Source organism: Cannabis sativa, unplaced genomic scaffold (assembly GCF_029168945.1).
Source record: "Cannabis sativa cultivar Pink pepper isolate KNU-18-1 unplaced genomic scaffold, ASM2916894v1 Contig3, whole genome shotgun sequence".
NCBI classification, from domain to species: Eukaryota; Viridiplantae; Streptophyta; class Magnoliopsida; order Rosales; family Cannabaceae; genus Cannabis; species Cannabis sativa.
In genome coordinates, this window is record NW_026870039.1 from 1,310,031 (window position 1) to 1,332,379 (window position 22,349).

A 22,349-nucleotide genomic window follows, 5' to 3' on the forward strand; every position below is an offset into this window, starting at 1 on the left:
ACAGAGGTGGTTTTCACAAATCAAATCAACAAAGGCAAACAGTAAAAAGGCTCAAATCAATCACACAAACCAATGTCCAATTCCGAGGCAGGGAAACAGTGCTACTACTTCAAGAAAGAAAGCCATTACAGAGATGAATGCAGGGCATTGAAGGCTAAACTACAAAGAGACAAAAGTAAAGAAAGAGGAGATGCTGGTGTTGTGACAGATGGTTATGAGTCAGCTGATGTATTGGTTGTCTCTAGCCAAGAATCAGGAGACTCGTTGATACTTGATTCAAGGTGTTCATTCCACATGATACCAAGAAGAGAACTATTTGATAGTTTCAAGAAACTTGATGGTGGATCAGTGCTGTTAGGTGACAACAAGGCATGGAAAGTTGCAGAGATTGGAACTGTGAGGATCAAGTTTCATGATGATCAAGTCGGAACAACTCAAGATGTCATGTATGTCCCAGATTTGAAAAGAAACTTACTTTCTATTGGTGAATTGATTGAAAAAAGGCATACCATAAAGATAGATAGCTCTTTTAAGGTTATGAAAGGTTCACTAGTGGTCATGAAATGAGAACTTAAAAATGGCATCTACTATCTAAAAGGGAAAACTATCACTGATGAGAATGGCATGGTTGTTATGGGGCCTGATATGGAAAGCACTAGGCTTTGACATCTAAGACTTGGACATGTGAGTGAAAGGGGCATGAGTGAACTTCAAAAATAAGGGATTCTTAAGGGCAAATTGGGAGAGAAACTAGATTTCTGTGATGACTTTGTCTATGGAAAATGCTGCAAGTTAAAATTCACAGTAGGGAAACACACTACACAAGGAAAACTAGACTACATTCACTCTAATCTTTGGGGGGCTTCTAGAACAAAAACACTGGGAGGTTCTAGCTACTTCATGAGTATAGTAGATGACTATACTAGGAAGGTCTGGGTTCTCTTGCTCAAGACAAAGAATGAGGCATTTAACACCTTTATCACTTGAAAGAGACTGATTGAATATCAGACAGGGAGAAAAATAAAGAAACTCAGAACTGATAATGGCTTAGAGTTCTGTTTAGATGAGTTCACTAGGTTTTGTCAACTTGAGGGAATTGATAGACACTAGATAGTAATGAAAAATCCACAACAAAATGGACTTGCTGAAAGAATGAATAGGACTCTATTAGAAAGAGTGAGATGCATGCTCAAGGGTGTTGGCCTTGACAAGAAATTCTAGGGTAAACCATTGAAAACTGCTTGCTACCTGATGAACAGGTGTCCCTCAACAACTCTTACATTAAAAACACCAGAAGATTTCTAGACAGGACATGTCCCAACAGTTGATCACCTAAGAGTATTTGGGTGCACAGCCTTTGCACATATTAGACAAGATAAACTAGAGCCAAGGGCTCTCAAGTTTTTATTCCTTGGTTACCCTGAAAGGGTAAAAAGATACAAGTTGTGGTGTTTAGAAGAGGAACACAGAAAGTGCATAATCAGTAGGGATGTTGTGTTCAAGGAACATGAGATGGCTATGAAAACTTCTGCAATCAACAGAAGAAAAAATGACCAGGATGTGACAGGTTTGGAAATTCAAGACAATAGGGAAGAAGATGATAATACTAATCAGGTGGATACACATGAACTCACTCAGTCAGAGACAGATATGGAAGCAACTGAAGATGAAACATCACCGGCTGATTTACAAGATTACCAACTTGTTAGAGACAGAGAGAGAAGACAAATAAAGCCACCAGAAAAGTTTGGCTTTGCTGACTGCACAGCCTTTGCTCTTGCATCAATAGAGTAAGCTGATAACATAGTACCAAGCACATATCAAGAAGCTGTCAACTCAAAGAATAAGAAAAAAGTAGCTTGCTGCAATTGAAGAAGAAATGAGTTCCCTTGAAAAGAATAAAACATGAAAAACAGTCACAAGGCCATCATGACAAAAGTTAATTGGTTGCAAATGGATTTTTAAGGAAAATGAAGGTTTGCCAGGTGAGGAAGTTAGATTCAAATCCAAATTAGTGGCTAAGGGGTTCAATCAAAGAGAAGGTGTTGATTTTAATGACATATTCTCTCCAATGGTTAGACAAACATCCATACGAATCATGATGACTAAGGTGGCAAAGTATGATCTAAAATGGACCAAATGGATGTGAAGATAGTATTTTTGCATGGGAAACTTGAAGAACAAATTTACATGGAAGAGCCTAATGGATACAAAAGCAACAAACCTAATCAGGTATGCCTCCTAAAAAAATCACTTTATGGCTCAAGCAAGTCCCAAGACAATTGAATCTAAGGTTTCACGAATTCATGGTCAGTATTGGGTGTAGCAGAAGTGATTATGATCCTTGTGTGTATTACAACAGTGAACCAATTTGGTTACTACTGTATGTTGATGACATTCTCATCATTGGCGACAAAAGGCAGGCCATAGACAAGCTGAAACAAAGTCTGAATGCAAAATTTATAATGAAAGATTTAGGAGAAGCAAAGAGGATACTTGGGATTGATATAAGAAAAGACAGACCAGATAGACTATCACTTTCACAAAGAAGCTACATACAGAAATTGATTGACAAATTTTGCATGAGTGAAGCAAAACCTGTTAGCACTCCCTTGGCTCATCATAAACTAACACAGAACCAATCACCCAAAACAGAAGAGGAGAAAATGTACATGGATACAATGCCCTATGCTTCATGTGTTGGAAGCCTCATGTATTGCATGGTGTGCACAAGGCTTGATCTGGCATATGCACTTAGTATGGTTGGCAGGTTCATTACAAATCTAGGTAAGGAACACTGGTCTACAGTGAAGTGGATACTCAGATACCTACAAGGTTCTATGGACATTGGCCTTGTCTATGATAACAGGTTCAAGGAAGAGATATAAGTGAATGGATATGTCGATTCTAACTATGCTGGACGCATAGACACAAGGATATCCATCACTGGTTATGCATTCATAGTCCTAGATGGATGTATTAGTTGGAAATCTAATCTACAAAAGGTAGTGGCTTTGTCATCCATGGAGGCAGAGTATATGACAGCTACTGAGGCCATTAAAGAAGCTGTCTGGCTCAAAAGGTTCACATGAGAACTGGGGTTCAAGTCAGAGAACATAACAGTGCATTGTGACAACCAAAGTGCACTACACTTAATGAAAAATCCTATGTTCCATGAGAGATCCAAGCATATATATATCAAACTGCATTTTATAAGGGACATTATAGCAAAAAAAGAAGTCAGTGTGAAGAAAATTAGAATAAAAGAAAACCCTGCTGACATGATGACAAAATATGTGAGTTTAGCTAAGTTTAGGCTTTGCCTAAACTTACTAAACATCCTCAAATGCTAGATGAGGATTCAAGACCAGCTCAGCCTCAATCATCATCAACCCTTTCCCCTCTTAATGACCAAGGTGGATAACTGTTGCGATTGGTTACTAAGTGAGGAAACAAATGGAATTGGCTCAACCCCATAACTACCAAGTATTTTACCTAACTACAGTTATGACAGTTAGGATTAGGCTCAACCAACACAAGCTATTTATAGCCATCTACCACTGCTATTTGGGGACAGAGTTGAGAGAGAGATCTTAAGGGTATTGTGACCTAGTTTAGTGTACAAGAAAGAGAGAAAAGAGAGATTATTGTATTGGCCTATGGTGTGATTGATCATAGTGCCCACAAGTGAGGTTGATTGTAATTGAAGCTTTGCTTCTTGAGTGATTGTGTCGTGTACACATTGGTGATCAACTTCTGTAACTCTTTCTTCTAGCTTAATAAAGATTGGAGCCATTGGGGCTGTTCTGGTCGACGAGTAGGCAAGTGATTCATCATCACTTTGTTCGAACCTCGTAATTTTTTGTGTTTGATTCTCTCTACTTTCTTGTCTAATTTGTTCATTTTTTCATTAGTTTGCATCTGGTTATTCTTACTGGTTTGCTACTGTTTTGATCAACTAGTTTTGTGCATTATTGGATTTGCATTGTTCTTGATCAATTGTTTGTGTTGATTTATGCATGAGGTACATGATCAAGCATTAATCACATCACTATTTAATAATGTTAATTTTGAATCACAAATAATTTTTTTGGTAATCAAAAGTGAGAAAAAAAATCACTAAATTAAATGATACATGTTGTTTTCAATGTATGTATCTATATATTTATATACTTGCTCACTTCTCTATTATAATCTTCTTCTTATTCCTATTATATTTTTCATCTAAAGGAGAAATGACATAATTTAACGGTTGAAAAATATTTATGTCAGAATCAACAGAACAGACCACACCATGGGGTCCTCGTGGAATTTTGTTAAAGTTAATGAATATTTTAACAAAAATATGAAAGTGTGCAAGTGTGTGTGAAGTGAAAAAAATCCTATATGGAATATTGTTTATAAAGGTATATAAGGTGCAATTTTTTCCAAGAGATACTTAGTTTTGTACAAATAAGTAACGACACACACTAAACCCACTACATATGCACGCCGACCAATTCGAGCTAAGTTGGTGTCACACTTTATTTTTATAGAGAATTTATTTAATAAAATAATTATTTTTTACCTTATTTTATTTATTTAAAAACGTGTTAAATATAAAACTTAATACTTAGTTGTATCAGTTATGGAATACGTTTAACAACAATTCCTCCACGTACGATTCATAAAACGTTCTTTTTCCCGTTATATTATTTCAATCCATTCATTTATATAATGTGATTAAGCTGATGGGAAGAATACATCTTTTTTATATCGAGAAAACAAAACACAATTTTCATGACTATCAAAATTCATCTACGATATCATAATTTTTAGGGTGTATTTGATGGTTATATAGTGTAGTGAGGTTTCGTTACAGTACGACTGGGCTGTTTTATCTTGGGGACGGCCGGCAAATTCTGATTGCTTGTACATTCTTAAACAATACTGCAAACGTTTAAAGAAAGCGACCTAGTTCGCAACTCAATTTAAAATTTTCATTTTATAATATTATTTTTCTTTTATTTTTGCTAGCAGTTTACTCAATTCCATAATTCCCGTCAGTTAGCCAATAATAATAATAATACATAATAAAGAGTTAACTAAAAGCCAATGATCTCATTAAGTGTTCAAAACCACAGTATAACACTAGCTAATATTTACAATTGACTGATTATAAATCGATCTTATTATATCTCAATGGTAAAATAATAATAGTATAATACATAATAAAGAGTTAACTAAAAGCCAATGACAGTTTCATTAAGTGTTCAAAACCACAGTAACACTAGCTAATATTTACAATTGACTGATTATAAATCGATCTTTATTATATCTCATTGGTAAATGATTTAATCTAAAACTCAACCAGCCTGGACTTCTAGGGCAAATTACTTAATTAATATACATTGTAATGATATTTGGCGGCTCGCCATGCATAATAGAGCCGCAAACATTAATAATTAATAATCCATTATAATTAATAATGGATTCTCCGAACCTTAATTATTAACAAATTAATATTGTTTATTCAAAAAACAAAAAAGTAATATTTTATATACTACGGGGCCATCATTAACAAATATTAGAAACTGTACGTACCCACCTAAGTTATATCATGACAAAAAACACATAGTAAGTCCAAGAAAGAGTCTCTTTCGAAGAAAAAAAAAAGAGAAAGAAAAAAAGAAAAAAGTTCTAGAAAGAGCTCATTAAAGTTACAATATTCTCATTAAAAACTAACGATATATATAGAATATTGTAGTACCACAACTTTATTAATAAGGCTTTATTATTTATTTATTTTATTTTATTGCTAAATATATAAGGCTTTATTATTGTGTACCAAATACTCAATAAGAAAATACCAAGTTGTGGGAGTCAATCATTCATGATACATCTACAATTCTTATTCATACTAGTAGTTAGGGGTGTTCATTGTACAATTAATATTTTTAGGTTTATTTAGATCAAATTATATATTAGATGATAGATTTTACGATTTGATCTAATCCAGTTAATTTCAATCATCGAATCATACATCTAATGGATGTTGGTTTAGATCGGTTTTATCCATTGGATATATTTCATGTATATCTATTTATTTAATTTAGATTTATCTAATATTTTAGACCTAGTATTTATTGGATCGGATTGAATCCATTTAATATTTTAAATCCGGTATCTATTGAATTAAATTGGATCTATCAAATCCAAAAAAAGTAAAATTTTAATATTAATTTTCATACATACATATATTTTATTTTTATTTTTTTACGTATGATAACATAAAATTTAATTATTCATTCAAACTAAATAAAAATATTAATTAGTTCGATTGAATGTTAGAGGTATTGGATTTTTGGACATTCCATCCAACATTTAATCCAATCTGATTGGATATTCAAAAATAACATCCAATCTGATTCTATCACAATTGGATATCTAATGTTTAGTCGTTCGTTGTAATTGGATCAGTCGATTATAATTGGATTGGATCGATTTATGCACACCCCTAGTTCTACTCCGAAGGCATTATGTGTGTTGTGAATATTTTAATTATTTGAAATGGCTTCTGATATGGTGCGAAATGCATGCAATAATTATTTTTATTTAAAATTAATATATATTGAAAATTATTAACCCAATTATAAGTTGCTATGGTATGAAAAGCACATGAAAACTGCTGCTACATTTCCATGAGATATGCAGTCTTATACTTATATGATTCACACATGTAAATATTGCAGCACATACTCTCTAGAGATTTAACATCTGTCAAGATAGTGCTTGCTTGATTTGTGGCTTCGATATTGAAAATGTGAAAGACCTATTTTTTGATTGTCACTATAGTTGTGTGTGCTTGGAGTCTATCATTATTTGGCTTGGTTGGAAAACTCATAGTAGGAACAATATTGACAAGTTATTGAGATGGATGTCTAGATCGCGTCTATATATCCTCTTTTTATAAGCAAGTTTATTCTATGGTTCTTGCTGCGATTGTCTACCATGTATGAAAAAGCGCGAACTTAACTTGTTGGATGCAACATGTTACATCAATTTCAGTTTCTGTAAGTTAATTAGTTAAAAAAAGAAATTAAAGAGTGTTTTGGATTTTGCAAAGAAAAACTAAAGTTTTGTACGATAGAGAATGGTTTGATCAATTATGATTTTGTATAGATATTGTGTATAGAAGAATTTATAAGCCACTTGTGTGGTGCTAGGTTGTAAAGATGTTTGATTATGGAGCAATACAACTCACTTGCTGATTTAGGAAAAAAAATAACATATTGCAGCACATGAAACGGAAGAAATAACACTAACTTGCATGACAAGCTAATTATATAATCAAAGTATAATTGAATGCACCCAAAAGATGAGATCTTGCTAGTGAAAATTTTCACTTTTTTATAAGTGCTAAAGATTATTGTGTATAGTGTGGCAACTGGCAAGTACAATGTTTACTCGATCTAGCTTTACTAATTGGTTTTATTTAATTATAATTTAAGATCTTTTTCTCTATATATATATATTTATATGAAAACCCAAAAACTTACTACTACTCTAGCGAGCATATATCTTATTGATAAGAAGAATGATAATAAATAATTAATGCTACTTTGTGATCCATTAGTTATATAAATAATGGGTTTTGATGAGATGATGAAATAATATGTCATTGCATATAAATAAGAAGATATATTTATAAGTTAAAGTTGAAGATTACATTAAAATTAGCTGAATGCTAGCTAATAATTGATATTCATAGTTATTAATTACAAAAGTGGTGAAAGTCAAGTGGAGGGGTGGAGTAATTAGTGGAGAGTATTTTAGAAACAAAAAGAGCATTAGCAGCCTCTGAGTAGTGAACTCCATCCCAGCTTATGAATTTTGACACACATCCTCACACATGTTGTAACCAGCCACACCACACGCTCGGCCCCGCACGTAGTTGTGAGGTGGTCCACCATACCCACAACATGCCATTAATGGACTCTCAAAACCTATATATATACATAAAACCCCAATTACATATAATATATACACATTTGAAAATCATGTACGTATACATATATATATATATGTACGTACCATAGATAGAGGGATTGGTAATGACACCGTATTTGATCGAGTACATGTCAACGTACACAATGGTAGTATCCTTCATTTCAGATCTGAGTTTTTGGGTGAGAGCGTAGAGTTGTTTGTTGAATACTTTTGCAACATTATTTAGGGTTTGAATGCATCCATACTTGTCCATATCACCCCTAAAATTTTGGCCAAGTATAGATAGAAGTTGTGGTAAACACCCTAGTGGTCCTGTATTGTGTATCCAAAAATTCTTTCCTCCTTGTTCATACAATATCTACTCCATATATGTGCAAAAATTACTTATAAAAGAAGTGATGACGCAATGAATTTTGATAATAATTGTACAATAAATTGATAATTAATGATGCACTGAATAATATAGAAATTTTATGACTAAATCTCCAAAATAATTATAAAACTCATTATTAGTTATATATATTATTTATGCATATATATTGTATATTTATTTACTTCATTTAAAGCCGATTATCTTCTTATTTTGAGTTTATTAGTCAACAGAGACACAAGTTTTCCATTTTCATTCAATATGTATGGGTCGCGGTATTCTTGAGTCCATCAATTGCTTTGATGTATTTAAATATTTGAAATTCTTAATAAAAAAAAAAAGTTTTACACCAAAATTTTTCATTTTTTTTATTTTTTACTTTGGGGTCAAATTTTTTTAAAAAATATTCTGCTTTTTTTTAAAATATAGTATATTTTTTACACAGTGTACTGTGTAATATTTTTAGTATTGTTGTTGTTCCACGATTGTTTTTTTTTTTAAATGTTGTTTTAATTATTTGGTGTTATTGTTTTACTGTGCTTAAAAGTAAAAATCTGAAAAAAAAAAAAAGAAAACTTTAAGAATTGATCAGTATTTCTCATTAGAAACTCCACTCGATGCTACCAATATAATTATAAACGGGCCAGGCCTACATCTTGAGCCCAAGGAAACAAATTCAACACAAAATGTCTGGAAATTTTAAAAATTGTCAATTAATTTTGAATAACTAGATAAGTGTTGTATTTTTTGTTGCGCCTCTACCATCTACATTTCACTAACTCATAAAAACATATGTATATAGATGCAATTCAACATGAGTGTAATATAATGATGATCATTGCATATGTATATTTAAGAGAGTATTATTAATTAATTAATACTAACCCGAACTGAAGTTTGGATGACAGTAATGAAGGATGGAATATTGTCTACAACTTGTGCATAGGTTAGGTTATTGAAAGTGAAGGAACTTGCTAGATCATTTTGGCCAATGTCTATTATGTAGAGTGCCTTCTTGAACTCTTCCTCCTTAACCAAATCTTTGTATCCTATATGTACATACATATCCAATTAATTAGAGCATAATTAATTTGTTGAGTGAGAATATAGTTTATATTTAATATTAGTATGTATGTACGTACGTACCTTGTGATATTAGGTCAAGGGAACGAGCTCGAAATAGTTGGAACTGACGAATCTGGACATCCAAATTAAAAGGTTGGCGTTCAGGTTTGGTTGATGCTCCACTCACAGCAAAATTTACTCCATGTGTGAAATTTGACCCCAAAGATTGGATGTATGGTGATAAATGAGCTATTTTAACATTTTCACCTGCATTTATTTAAGAATTTAATTATGGGGTTTTTACACCATATTTCTAACTTTATTACTTTCTTTTTTTTTTTAACTGTGGAGCGGAATTTTTTTCAAAAATATTATCTAAGTTTTATATAGTGTACTGTATACTGTGTTAAGTTTTTATATTTGTTCCACGGTTGTTTTTTAGTTGTTCCACTGTTATTTTAATTCTTCTGTCTTGTTTTTTACAGTTGTTATATAAAAAGACAGTATTTTTATAAAAATTTCCGTGTGATAGTAAGAGTTGTAAACTTTTACTCAAAATCTAGTATTTTCGTAAAAAAAAAAAAACCCCTTTTAGTTAAAGAATAATTACATAAAGCACCATTTTTTGTATAATATTTATATTTTTACGTTCAAAGAATATTTTTTACATTTTTACGGCTTTCTAAAAAATAACACGAAAATAACATAAAATCAACAAGAAAACTACATAAAAGTAACATCAAAATAACATACATATAAAAAAAATCAACAACAAATTAACAAGATTACAACATAAAAAGACCGTATTTTCTGTAAATAAAATCAAAAAAATCGTAAAAATATTTAAAATTCTGTGAAACCGTATTTTTGTAATTTTTTTTGTTGTTTTTATATTTTTGTGAAATAATCCCATTCTCTTGCCCACCAACAACAACAACAACAGCAACAATAGTATGGGTTTAGGCTCTTTGGGCTTTGAGCCAGAAATTGGTTAAACTTGGACATGAAAACACTCTACTACTCAAAGTTATATTTTTGCCATATTATTAAAACAAAGATTTAATGTTTGGTATTTTTAAGTGGGTATTACACTAATATTTGAATTTTTATTCGAGTATTTTGAAGAGAATTTTAAACATCTTTTTTTTTAAAAAAAAATAAATAAATAAATAATAATAATAATAAAAATAAATAAATAAGTAAAATATATATAAGAAAAATCAATGTGTAATTTTTTTTTAGATTTCTAGATAAATGTATATGTTAATAGTAATTTTACGTAATTAAGTTATAAAAGCTGAAACATAATTCCTTAAAAAAATGCCATTTAAACTTGTTAAAATTAATTATATGTTAATAAGGTCATATTTTTATAATTATTTTTTAAATTATATGGTTAAACAAAAATCATTTTTATATCTGATATCAGACATATGACCAAATATATATTGGATATATAAATATGTAAATTTCATTTTTGTTTTAAGCATATAATTTATTAATCTAATTCTCTCTTCTCTCTATTCAGGATGATGAATGAATTAAAACATGACTAAATGTAAATTAACAAGCCTATAATATATACAAATTCATCATTTTTATTAACAATGTATATATGAATAAGGAAAATGAAGTGTGTTAAATAAAAAGCGAATAAAAGGTGCTTGGAAATTAAGTAAGCGTCTTACAGAGAAAGTCAATCATGACTCGACCATCGCATAATCGGCCAGTTGGGCGGTGGAAGAAGGTACGGCCACTCGGAGGTCCGAAGATGATTCCAAAGCCAATGGAGAATCCACCTGTGTCTGAATTTGAGTCACCAAAGTTGAATATCACTGCCTTTTTTTTACACTTACCATTATTACCACACTTAACCGATGCACCAAATCCAAACAACATCACTACCACTACTATTACTGTCGTCCAAAACTTCATCTTCATATTCATATTCATACCAATTACTAACTACAAAAATACAATACTGTGTATAAAGTTAAACCCTCCCTTTTGGTTATTGTATATAGTAATAAACACTTCCAATAATTTTACATGTGAAAACAGACCCTCTTGTGTTAGTTTATCAATTAGTCTTATCAAATAAAAGGCTTGATTATTAATTTATAGTTTTCAACTCTAACATTTGTGTTCACCAATGCTCATGGAACGAATATCAAGACTATTAACGTTATACAAACAATCATATAATAAAATAGAGTTAGTGGTAATGACCAAATGTTGCTAATTAAGAAGAAAAAGACAAGTTGTCCTTTTAAAATTAAAATTGCAAGTTGAAGCTGCATCTAATGCTACCTAGCAAGATGCTTTGTAATCTAAGTTGGACTGTATGTTCCTTTTTTTAGGCCTTAATTAAAGGATTCACATCAAATATATGATAACTGATGAGTCTAGAGATGGAAATTGGTCGGTTAATGTACGGGGAATGCAATCCTCGCCCCCATCCCCGCTACCTATTTATACCCCCATCCCCGCCCCATCCCCGTCTAATAACCAACGGATTCGGGGTAGGGGAATACCCATCGGTTATGGGGAACCCATCGGGTATCCATTAAGGTAAAATGAAAAAACAAATTAATTTAAAATAATTGAAAAAAATAAGTTAAACCAATATTCTCACAAATATTTATTATGCATTCATAATTCATAGAAGATAAAAAATAAACATACTTAAAAAAAGCATAACCTAATAGAAAATAAAAACTAAATATGTGTCAAAGTTTGAAAAAAAAAATAAAAAAAATTATATATATCTATATCGGGGTCGGATATGGTGCGGATAGTATTATTCCTGCCCCCGCCCCATCCCCGCTTCGGGTATTGAAATTGTCCCCCACCACCGCCCCATTAACCATTAAGATGGGGAATCCCCACCCCATTAGGGGCGGATCCCCGCGGTTACCCATCCCCGCGGTATAAATTTCCATCTCTAGATGAGTCCCTCAATTTCTCAATTATTTTATTCATGTAATATTCTTGACTCAGAATTAGTTTTCCTCTCTTTTGATGCTCTAGCCTAAAATCTTAGTTGCTTTCCAAAGTCTTTCATTCAATCATTAGTCTTTTCCTTAATTGTATTATTAACATATCATGGCCTCCACATAGTCGTCGATCAACATATGATGCAGATCATAAGAGGTAAAATTTACTGTTAGTTTATGAGAAATTATTGGGTGATTTTTTTTAAAAAAAAAATTTATTCAAAAATAACAATTTTTTTTTGCTGAGGTTAACGAGTTAAATCCCCAAAAACCCATGTTGGTATTTAATACGCAAAGCACATTCTTTTTCGAACCCTAAAATCGACACTCTCGTCTCTCTATTTGTTCCACTATACTCAAATATCATGATCGACTTCTCTGTACGTGAGTGTCTATTTTTTTCCATTCCACTCAAATTCTATGATCGACTTCTCTCAGTGTAATTTTGCGTCAATAGTATCTAGGTGAGATGATGATTTAGTTTTATTACTTTTAATTGATTTGAAAATTACTTTTATTATTATCATTCATTGAATCATTTATATTACAGTTGAGATTTGTTGATTTTTGGTTTGGTTATTGATTTATTTATTTCTTTTGAAAACATGGGGTTCTATCTGAGGTTAAATTATTTGGAATTGTTCAAATAGGTTAATGGGATTAAGAAGCTTCATGGAAGGTATTTTTATATTTTTACATCGAACAGAGAACTCAACCATTTTTTTTTCTTCTATTAAGTTTCAACATTGCTCAGAAATTGAATTGAAACCCTATTTTGGGCCATTCAAATTCAATTTGAATTGAAGAAACTTCAGTCAGAATAATCTGAAGAAGGAACATGTGTGCATTATGCGTTACAAAAGGAATACAGAAACATGTGTGCATTATGTGTGCTTAGGGTATTCACTTTTTATATATATCTTCTTTGGTGAATAATTTTAATCTATTGACATTTAATTTTGAAAAACATTCATTTGTATTCTATTGATTTTGTGATTTGGGTTTTATTTTCATATGATAGAAGATTTTATTACGATTCTTTTCAAGTTAGGGATGGTCGACATTCTAAATTAATTTCATGAGTAGATAGATAGAATTCCACATACCAGATGAGATTAAAACTGAATTTGTCTTTGAAGGAGCACTAAGAACAACTTTGCCTTCCTCCAGAATGACGATTCAATTGCATGATTCCTCCTCCACTAAATACCAGGTCGGTCATCTATAAGTGTTTTGCTCTTAAGTTTTTCATTACTTTTTTTTTAGTTCTTTTTGGTTCTAAGATGGAGTAAATAGCTAATGTATGATACTTCTCTTGGTATTTTAGAAACTAATTGAGTGGCCAAATAGCAGATATTAAGTATGGAAGGTAAACATAATGCTTGTGCTCTCTGTTGACTTTATTTTTTATGATAGATGAATTCAATTGATCTTTTTATTGAGTATTGGAGTCTAGCATATTTCTTTATTAGTATTTTAAGGAAGTATATGAGAAATTTAAGTATGTACTTATGAATTTTTATTTGTTTTTGTTAGCACATTTAATTTGGAAATGTATTATACTTTCAAAGGCCTGAAAGGAGGAGGTTTGATAGAGCTCATCTACATGTCTATAGTCGTATTTTTGTAATGAAATTAAGATATTTGACAAGGTTAGTTTATTTTCACTAAATTTTATTTATTACGTTTCAATTCTTATAGCATTTTTTTTTCAATTTTACATTCACATAGACCAAACATAAAAGATTTACTTTTGTTAAAAAATATTTTCACCCATAAGAAATTTTACTGAAGGGTTGCTTCTTGAGGACCGTGACCCTCTTACAACACCCTACGTCTGCTTATATGCAGCTAGCTCCTTATCTGATGAGGTGATTTAGATGAAAAATGACCTGATCTATACAAAATTTGGTATTGGACGTGCTAGGATAATGACTTCATTATTATAGAGACTCAATAGATGATCATGTTTACTTTTAGGATAATGACCTTGAATACTTGTAACTGTTTCAAAGATTGAATGGAAGACATAGAGAACGGGGCAAAGGAAGAGGACTCCTCTTCACCCATCGATTTTCTTTAAGTTGTTCTTCACCGAAATACACTCGCGATGAAATTAGCCTCTCACTCAGCGATGCATATGGAAACTAGGTAAAATATTTTCATTTGAAATACAAAATTGGATTGGGCGATTAATTAATTGATTGCCTAATTTTGGCGATGGAATTGAAAAAGGTGTATGCTCCTCGACTAGACCATCCACGATCGAAGACATTCAAGCGTTGCTTGATTGATACATATGAGATATCATGGTCTTGTACTTATTAGATCTGATATCTCTACCTGTATTGTACCAGAGTGGTTATGATAGTTGAAAACCAGAGAAGCATCTCTATGGTAAAGAAGTTCAAGGTAAAATCTAATTTACAGGAGATATTGTTTTTGTTTTCTATTTCTTTAATCTAATCTGATTAAAACAATATACTGTGTTTGGATGTAGAATCTTCATGATTCTTAAATATAATCTAAGTTTCAATAATATATGTATATTGCATTTTTTTACATTTGAATATGAAATTAAATATTTGTTAGGTTATGATTAAGGGAAGATTTTGTTAATCAAAATTAATCTTCTTTTCTCAAAATTTTGAATTTTGTGAATTTTAAAATTTTAGCTAATCTGAGTTGAAATAGAAGCTAGATTTTGTTTTTTGTTGCAAGAATGAAGATAGACGAGAGGATGTGGCATTGAAAGAGATGGTTGTTCGAATATCAAGAGAAGCACAAGAACAAGAATATCAAATAGGCGAGAGCAATTGAACTAAGTCGTTCAAGGTACAAATTTTGTAATTTCATATTGCTTTTTATAATTTCATGACCAGATAGTTTGTTTCACTGTGTATAAGTTTATTATTTGTGATCAATATTGCCCATATCTATGTAGGTGGGAGTTAAATTGTCGACGATGATGAAGCAATTGAATTTGGATTTTTTGGCTACTGATTAATATATGAAACAAAAGAATGTATTTTGTTTATATTTTGAATTTTGATGAACAATTTACATATTTTTCTTGAAACTATTTGTTGTATACTTCTCCAATCTTTAATGAATAGAAAGAGTATATATAGTACAACATTATACTTGGACTACAGATAATCCTATTGTTGTAACAATCTCACCTAATATTGTATTACGTTTTATTTTAAAAAAATATATATTTTTTCTTCAATTATTAATTGTATTACTTTAAATAAAGTAGAAAATAACTAGCATAAAATTTACTATACGTGCCTCGCACGTAGCTTTTTACTAGTATATATATATAGGAATTGAGGGTATGGTTTACTTTTTTTTTAGTATACATAAATAACACTATTATAAGCAGGAAAGAAATCATCCATTCTGAAAATAGATCTCACCAAAAAGCTAGAGGTTTGTGAAAAATAACAACTTTGAGCCGCCCTTTTATATACAAAATCTATTGACAAGAAAGCTAAAGATTGGGAAATCTAACGGTTGGACGATAGTCAAAATATGAAGAGATGATTCATAATGATCCTTGAAACTGTACAACTGCCAGAATTAAAAGATGTGTTTTTTCCAAGAAAGGATTTTGGCAAAAATGCCCTCTATAATTATTAAAACGCTTTTTTTACTAAAAAAGAACTTTTTAAGGGGCAAATTGTTATACCCAAAATTCTGCTGCCACCTCAATGAAGGACACGTGTCAAGATGAAGGAAATGTGAATCGATGCAATTGCTCTTATGGAATAACTCATTAATCACATAAGAGTCAGAGTATATTTGTAACTCGCTGACTGTAAGGTCTTAGGCGAGGAATCAATGTACAAGCTGGCACTTAATTTATTAGCGAGAAACCATATATCGCTAAATGCGAATAGCGAGGCACCGGAGAAAGCGACACATATCAATCGTGAAAATCCTTAGCGTCCAATGAACAAACTAAGTGTAAAAGTCGGATCGACTCAAGAACAAGCAAGAGAGGTGACCATCTCGCTATGGGAAGGCTTTCTATAGCTTCATCCAGCTAACGGGAGCGAGGCTTACAACCCTGGCGATTCAAAAGAATTCTTTGTAAATAACCGCGATCGACACAAGACATACCTCGTCGACCTCGGAAGGAAGAATGGTCCCAGTTCGCTATTTGGATCACTATAACGAAGTTTCTGTCGAGACATCTCCAAATACAACAACTAAAGATGTGTTTAATACACGGTTATTTTGACCCAATAAAAGCGGGAAAATCACAGCTATACGATTTTTAAATCATAAACGGTATTTACACTACGTGATATGTAATCAAATCCCACGATTTTAGGGATAATTACTGTAATCATATTCCAGTCAACTTTGTAATCAATTGTCCACTATGTAATTATAAATAGTGACAAACAGGATCGAAAAAAGGGACGAAAAAACTCATACAAGAGAGTTTCTAAAAAAAACAATAATCAGAAATCTGAATAAGATTGACTCATGGACTATGCAGAATTTTAACTGTAAAACCACGTAAAAATATCCTGTGTTCATACGTTATTTTTTTATAGCTTTTATTTTTTCTGTGTGAAATCAATATTGTGAGGCTCAATTTTAGTTAACGAAAGTTTCCGTTAACAAATAATATGGTAAATAAATTTAAGAAAAAATCATAATATATTTTTTAATAAATAAAGTTATTATTAAAATAATTTTTTTAATTTATTATTTATTATATTGATAAATAATTATTTTATCAAAAAATTATAATAATTGCACAAAGAACGGTTATATTACTTAGTTGTTATATAAAGTACACAAATTTAAAAATGCTATATTTATCAAACAAAGTTTTAGAATTCTGTAAATTCTACTTTAAATAGGACAAATTACATCACATGCTATTTTTTTTTAATTTATTTCTTTTATACTGTTGTACGGCAAAATTTATTTTTTTACTATATTTTTATATGTTGTATACTGTGTACAGTATCAAATTATGTACATTACCATTTTATACTATTTTGTCACCATTATTTTATTTTCTTTATTTTTTTTATTATTCTTTTTAAATGTTGATTAAAGTTGGTGTTGACCTTTCATACACATTATTATTTATGTTTTTCACTTTTTTTTAAAAAAAATTTGGGAAAGAGCCCATCACATGATCTCCTCCTCGTCAAGAAAATTGTGGCAGCTTTTTTTTACATGATGATAAAAGTTGATGTTGACCTCTCATACACATTATTATGTGTTCTTTTTAATTTTTTTATTAAATTTTAGCAACAACCCACCACGTGATGTCTTACTTCCTAAGATAATATATATGTGTTTATATGTATATATTTATATAAATATTCCTCTTGAAAAAATCAATAAACACACATTATTTATTTTTCAATGTATTTGAGCTCTTTCTCCCATGTTCATCTTCTTCTTCATTTTATTTTCCAAGTCTACAACATTACCCAAATAAAAGCTAACCCTCACCTTTTGTAGTAGGTAACCTTAAAAAAAAAAAGAGTATGTGAAGAAGGAAGAAGAAGAAGAAGAAGAAGAATTGGGACAGATAAGAATATGGTTGTGTGTGAGAGAGAGAGATGGAGAGCTTGCTCTCTGATGAGCTTCTGGTAGAAATCTTTCAAAACTCCCACTAAGTTCACATTCTTCAGTGGTCTCAAAGCGTTAGCTCCATCTCTACCGTACTTCCAAGTCCACCCTCTTTGTCTAAGTTACCCTTTTCTGCCACTAATTTATTTTGTTATTGTTTTAAGGTTGTTAAACTGTTATTTTCTTTTATTTCTTCATTACATTTTCCCAAATATTATTGCACTGCTCTATTTTTAATAGTAATAGGAAAATAATGAAATTTGTATGTAAGGTATTTTCTTCAGTATTCTATGCTCTAATATATGTTAAGTTTTCCTCCATTCTTCCACAGTTGCTTTTAAATTGTTCTGCTTCTTTTCATTTTTGATATCTTCTCTTGTATGTTCTCTTGTTGTATTTTACCTTCTCACATTTGTTGCATTTGTTATGTTGTTTCTTTTCCTAGCCAGCTTCCATACACTTTTTTTTGTCTTCCAGATTTTATCATTTCAATGGGAGGTAAGACTATTATTGTCCATGATTTTTTTCATTCTGGTTACCTCAAACAAATATTCAGTGGTTGGTTTAACCTGTGTAATTTGAAATCAACATTTGTTAAACATACAAAATAACAATGGAACAACCCAAAAAACAACATTAGAAAAACTATGACAGCCCAAATATTAATGGTTTCTATGTTTCTGCTTCATCTTGCCGGATTTAATGGTTATTTTCCAGTTGTTTTGGTGTTGTTGTCGTGGTTTCGTCTTTGAGTGTGGAAGATGGAGACCTCATTTTTTACTTTCGATATTTACAGTATAAAAGAAAAAAAAAAAGTCTGAAGGCAGTATAAAAGTTATTTTTGCCGCGTGGCAGTATTTTTATAAAGATTTGACCAAAATTTAGTATTTATGTAAGTTTTCCTTAAAATATCCATGTTTTTTTAGTTAGATTTTTGACATTTTCTTCAGCGTGTGACCAAGCCCAATTTGATCAGCCCATTACTTGTTGAGTCCATGTAGCTTCCATCCAATCCAATTCCATCTCTGCCTTCTTTTCTTCTGATTCTCTTCAACTCACCTGAACCTCTCCGACTCAATCCCTCTCTGCCTTCGCTTCAATCTTCCTCAATTGTTCACTCAGAAATTGGCAGCGGCTACGCGTCGCCAAATTTTCCCTTGCAGATTCGGCTAAAGGTACTTTCTTCGACCAGATTATGTGAAATTGTTGACTTCTATTCTGTGTTGAACGAACTGCTCTCTCTCTGTATATATATATATATATATATATATGGGTTTTAGATGAAGTCCATCTTTTTTAGTGGTCCGTTTATTTATGCAGAGTAATTTATAATAGTATTGAAGTAATGTAGAAATAATTAATATTAGATTGATTGATAATACGGAACATTACTCTACTCCAGGATTGAAACGGGACCTGTACAATACATGTGTGTGTGTGTGTGTTTTCTGAGAATTAAGTATGAATTTTGTGTCGTGACTTGTGAGCTGTTAGGAGAACAACCTATATAGATACATACATATATATAGATATGTAAGTTTGTATATTTCTGTTGTGTGATGCTCTAAGGATTGAATTTCTACATCGTTTTTTTAATGGTTCAATGGAGGATAGATAGTAAGACACCAGATTGTGAACACCCTTCAATCTAAGTGACCAGTACTTTTGGGTTTGCTAGTAGTTCTGAACCCCCATTGCCTCCCAAAGTTGTATTGAAAGCACACTCTATAGAATTTCGATGAAGAATACAAAAGTGGATTTTAATGTTTCTTCAAATTCCAAGTCACGTAGATAGAGATAGTAGGAAAAACTTATGTTGAACAGATGTCTGCTTAATTGAGCTGAAAATTTATTAATTTATTGTTTTACTTGATTGGTGTGTGCTCGTTTTTATGGTGATGAGATGTTTCCGAGGAAATAGAAACCAATGCTTGCTTTGTTGGAGGAGCATTTACATACCTCCTTAGGTTTTCAAATTAAATATAAACGATGTTGCTTTGCTGGAGAAGCTTCTCTATTGTGGGAGTCTCACATTCCATGACCTTGTGGAGCATCATTCTTTACCTCTTTGTTCATACCACGAGTCTTTCGATTCACTTAATTATGTTGCTCTCATTCTTATGGAACAAGCAGCATGTTTATTATTATAAGTTACTCTTTGCAGAAATTTAAATTTAATGTCAAATATTGAAACAGTTTGATTTTTTACTTTTCTTGCTTTAGAGGTTGTTAATTGTGTGTTTGATAATATGTGTATTTGGTACACTATATTATGAATTGTATTTTAGTTTGTATAAACGGTAGCATTTTTATTTTTTATTTTTTTTTTTTTAAAAAAAAAAAGAAAAAAGGCAAAATGAATAATGATTTAATGCTTTTAGAACATTTCTTCTTAAGTATTAAAGATGCTTGATAGCAACACAGGACTGCCCAAATGGGGGGAGGAATGGAAGCGAACAAGAACAAGTTCATAGAGGAGTGGGGTTCTGCAAGAGAGAATCTTGAGCACAACTTCCGTTGGACACGCCGCAACTTTGCCCTTATTGGATTGTTCGGCATAGCCATCCCAATCTTCGTCTACAAGGGTATTGTCAAAGAATTTCATATGCAAGATGAAGATAACGGTAGACCATACAGGAAATTTATGTGAGTAGTGAGAGAAATGCTCTCGAACAATGTTCAATGAAGAACTAAGTTTCATTTCCTGACATAAATGAATTGTTTGCACTTTTATTTGTATTGTGGCGAACTGATGTTAGCAGCCAGTTTTTTCCATTTTCATTAAACTTTAACTTTTTCTGTTGTGAGCATTGAGAGAAATGCTTAATAGAGCCAATTTCTTGATATAATAAAACTGTTTGCACAATAAAAGCGGTGTCAATGTAAACAGGCACTTTGGAATTGTAGTTTGCTCTGTCATATTAATACGCCTAGTTTGGAACTATCTCTTTTGTTTTCTTATGATTAAATAAAAGAATAGAAATTGGATCAATTTTCATAATGTAACCAGTATGGAAGTCCAGGTTAATTGCAGGCCGAGCTTATACTCGTTAAAAGCTTATATTATATCGAGTCATTATTGTGAAGCTCAAGGCCTGTGCTAGTGGAGTATGTTGTTTTGCCAATCATACTTTGGTTTGAGATTTAGTTTCATACAGTCATACTTACCATTATATGTTGGAGTAATCATCATTACAAATATAAAACTTTGATTGTTGATGAAAATGTATTATTATTTACGAACATGTGTATAAAATATTATATTTAACATTGAGCAATTGGGTGGGCACCTAAATCAAAGAAATTTGCCAAAATCAGAGCATAATACTCCTGTTTGTATTATTTATCAAAAAATAATAATAATAAATAAAAAGCGAATGCGGTGAGCGTGGATCGAACACGCGACCTTCAGATCTTCAGTCTGACGCTCTCCCAACTGAGCTATCCCCGCTTGATGTTAGCAACTCCAATAACCCTTTATGATACTAAAAGATGGGAATTTGCTTCCTGTTTCCTGAGATGAACTCCAATGACCCTGCTTTAGATCGATCAAAGAAAAGGGAAATAAGTTTTCAATGTCAATTGGAGAATGTGCAACAGAAAAATAGATGAACTTGTTTTGACCTTCAAAAAGCAAACATCCAAAACCCAACTACAAAACTTGGGCAAAGATTGGAGTAGCGTAAGTCCAGGCCTAAAGCTATATATCTTGACTCTCTTTACACCAAAGATGGCAATTTTAGAGGAATGAATGTTGCTAGAAGAAATTCCGTGAACGCGAATGCCATGGAATACGTCGAAAGAGTTTACCATCTTTCCCAGTTCCAAATCATAGACGAGAAAATGGGAACCGGAGCCTGTTAGATTAAAGAAGAAGAGAAATGAAAGAAATATGGAGATTGAATTGAGAGTTAATTAGTGTGTGTGAGTAAGAAATAAAGAATAATATGAAATTGAAAGCGTACCCGGAAGGAGGTAAGGAACAGAAAAAGATGATGCGGGAACTGGAATGTATTGGCTAAGATCATAAAAATTGCATAAAGAAGAAAGAGAATAAAAGAATGCGGTGAGCGTGGATCGAACACGCGACCTTCAGATCTTCAGTCTGACGCTCTCCCAACTGAGCTATCCCCGCTTTATATTTTCTGAATAGTAATAATACTAAATATACTGTGTTGTATGTTTTGGGCTTTTCTTTTTTTGGTGACAGAATGTTTTCCTATGTTAAGAAACACTACTGCATTAGAAGCTGAATTATCAGTTCTGTTTGGCTTGTTGCTGCAAAATACCATGAAATTCTGTTTTTAATTTCTATGTTT

General features: G+C 31.6%; 1 protein-coding gene, 2 non-coding genes and 1 pseudogene across 5 annotated transcripts; 1 reads left to right on the forward strand and 3 right to left on the reverse strand.

Moving 5' to 3' along the window:
- Nucleotides 1–7,660: 7,660 nt before the first annotated feature.
- Nucleotides 7,661–13,174, reverse strand: LOC133033228 (GDSL esterase/lipase At1g09390-like; annotated as a pseudogene).
- Nucleotides 13,175–17,783: 4,609 nt separating this feature from the next.
- On the forward strand, nt 17,784–20,931 carry LOC115710683 (uncharacterized). Of its 3 annotated transcripts, none has more exons than XM_061107823.1 (2): nt 17,784–19,205; nt 20,428–20,931. In XM_061107823.1, exon 2 carries the CDS (start codon nt 20,465–20,467, stop codon nt 20,678–20,680), a length of 216 nt encoding a protein of 71 aa, XP_060963806.1. In that variant the 5' UTR covers nt 17,784–19,205; nt 20,428–20,464; the 3' UTR covers nt 20,681–20,931. The 3 variants fall into 3 exon arrangements, with proteins under 3 accessions (XP_060963806.1, XP_030494918.1, XP_060963805.1); XM_030639058.2 differs by having other exon boundaries at nt 20,447–20,931; XM_061107822.1 differs by having other exon boundaries at nt 20,455–20,931.
- Nucleotides 20,932–21,408: 477 nt separating this feature from the next.
- On the reverse strand, nt 21,409–21,481 carry TRNAF-GAA (transfer RNA phenylalanine (anticodon GAA)). Its single transcript has one exon. It is a non-coding gene; the product is annotated as a tRNA-Phe (tRNA).
- Nucleotides 21,482–22,092: 611 nt separating this feature from the next.
- TRNAF-GAA (transfer RNA phenylalanine (anticodon GAA)) lies at nt 22,093–22,165 on the reverse strand. The gene has a single exon. It is a non-coding gene; the product is annotated as a tRNA-Phe (tRNA).
- Nucleotides 22,166–22,349: the final 184 nt, after the last annotated feature.

Excerpts from the sequence above, each read along its gene's own strand:
- LOC115710683 (XM_061107823.1), top strand. The coding sequence starts at position 20,465 with ATGGGGGGAGGAATGGAAGCGAACAAGAACAAGTTCATAGAGGAGTGG.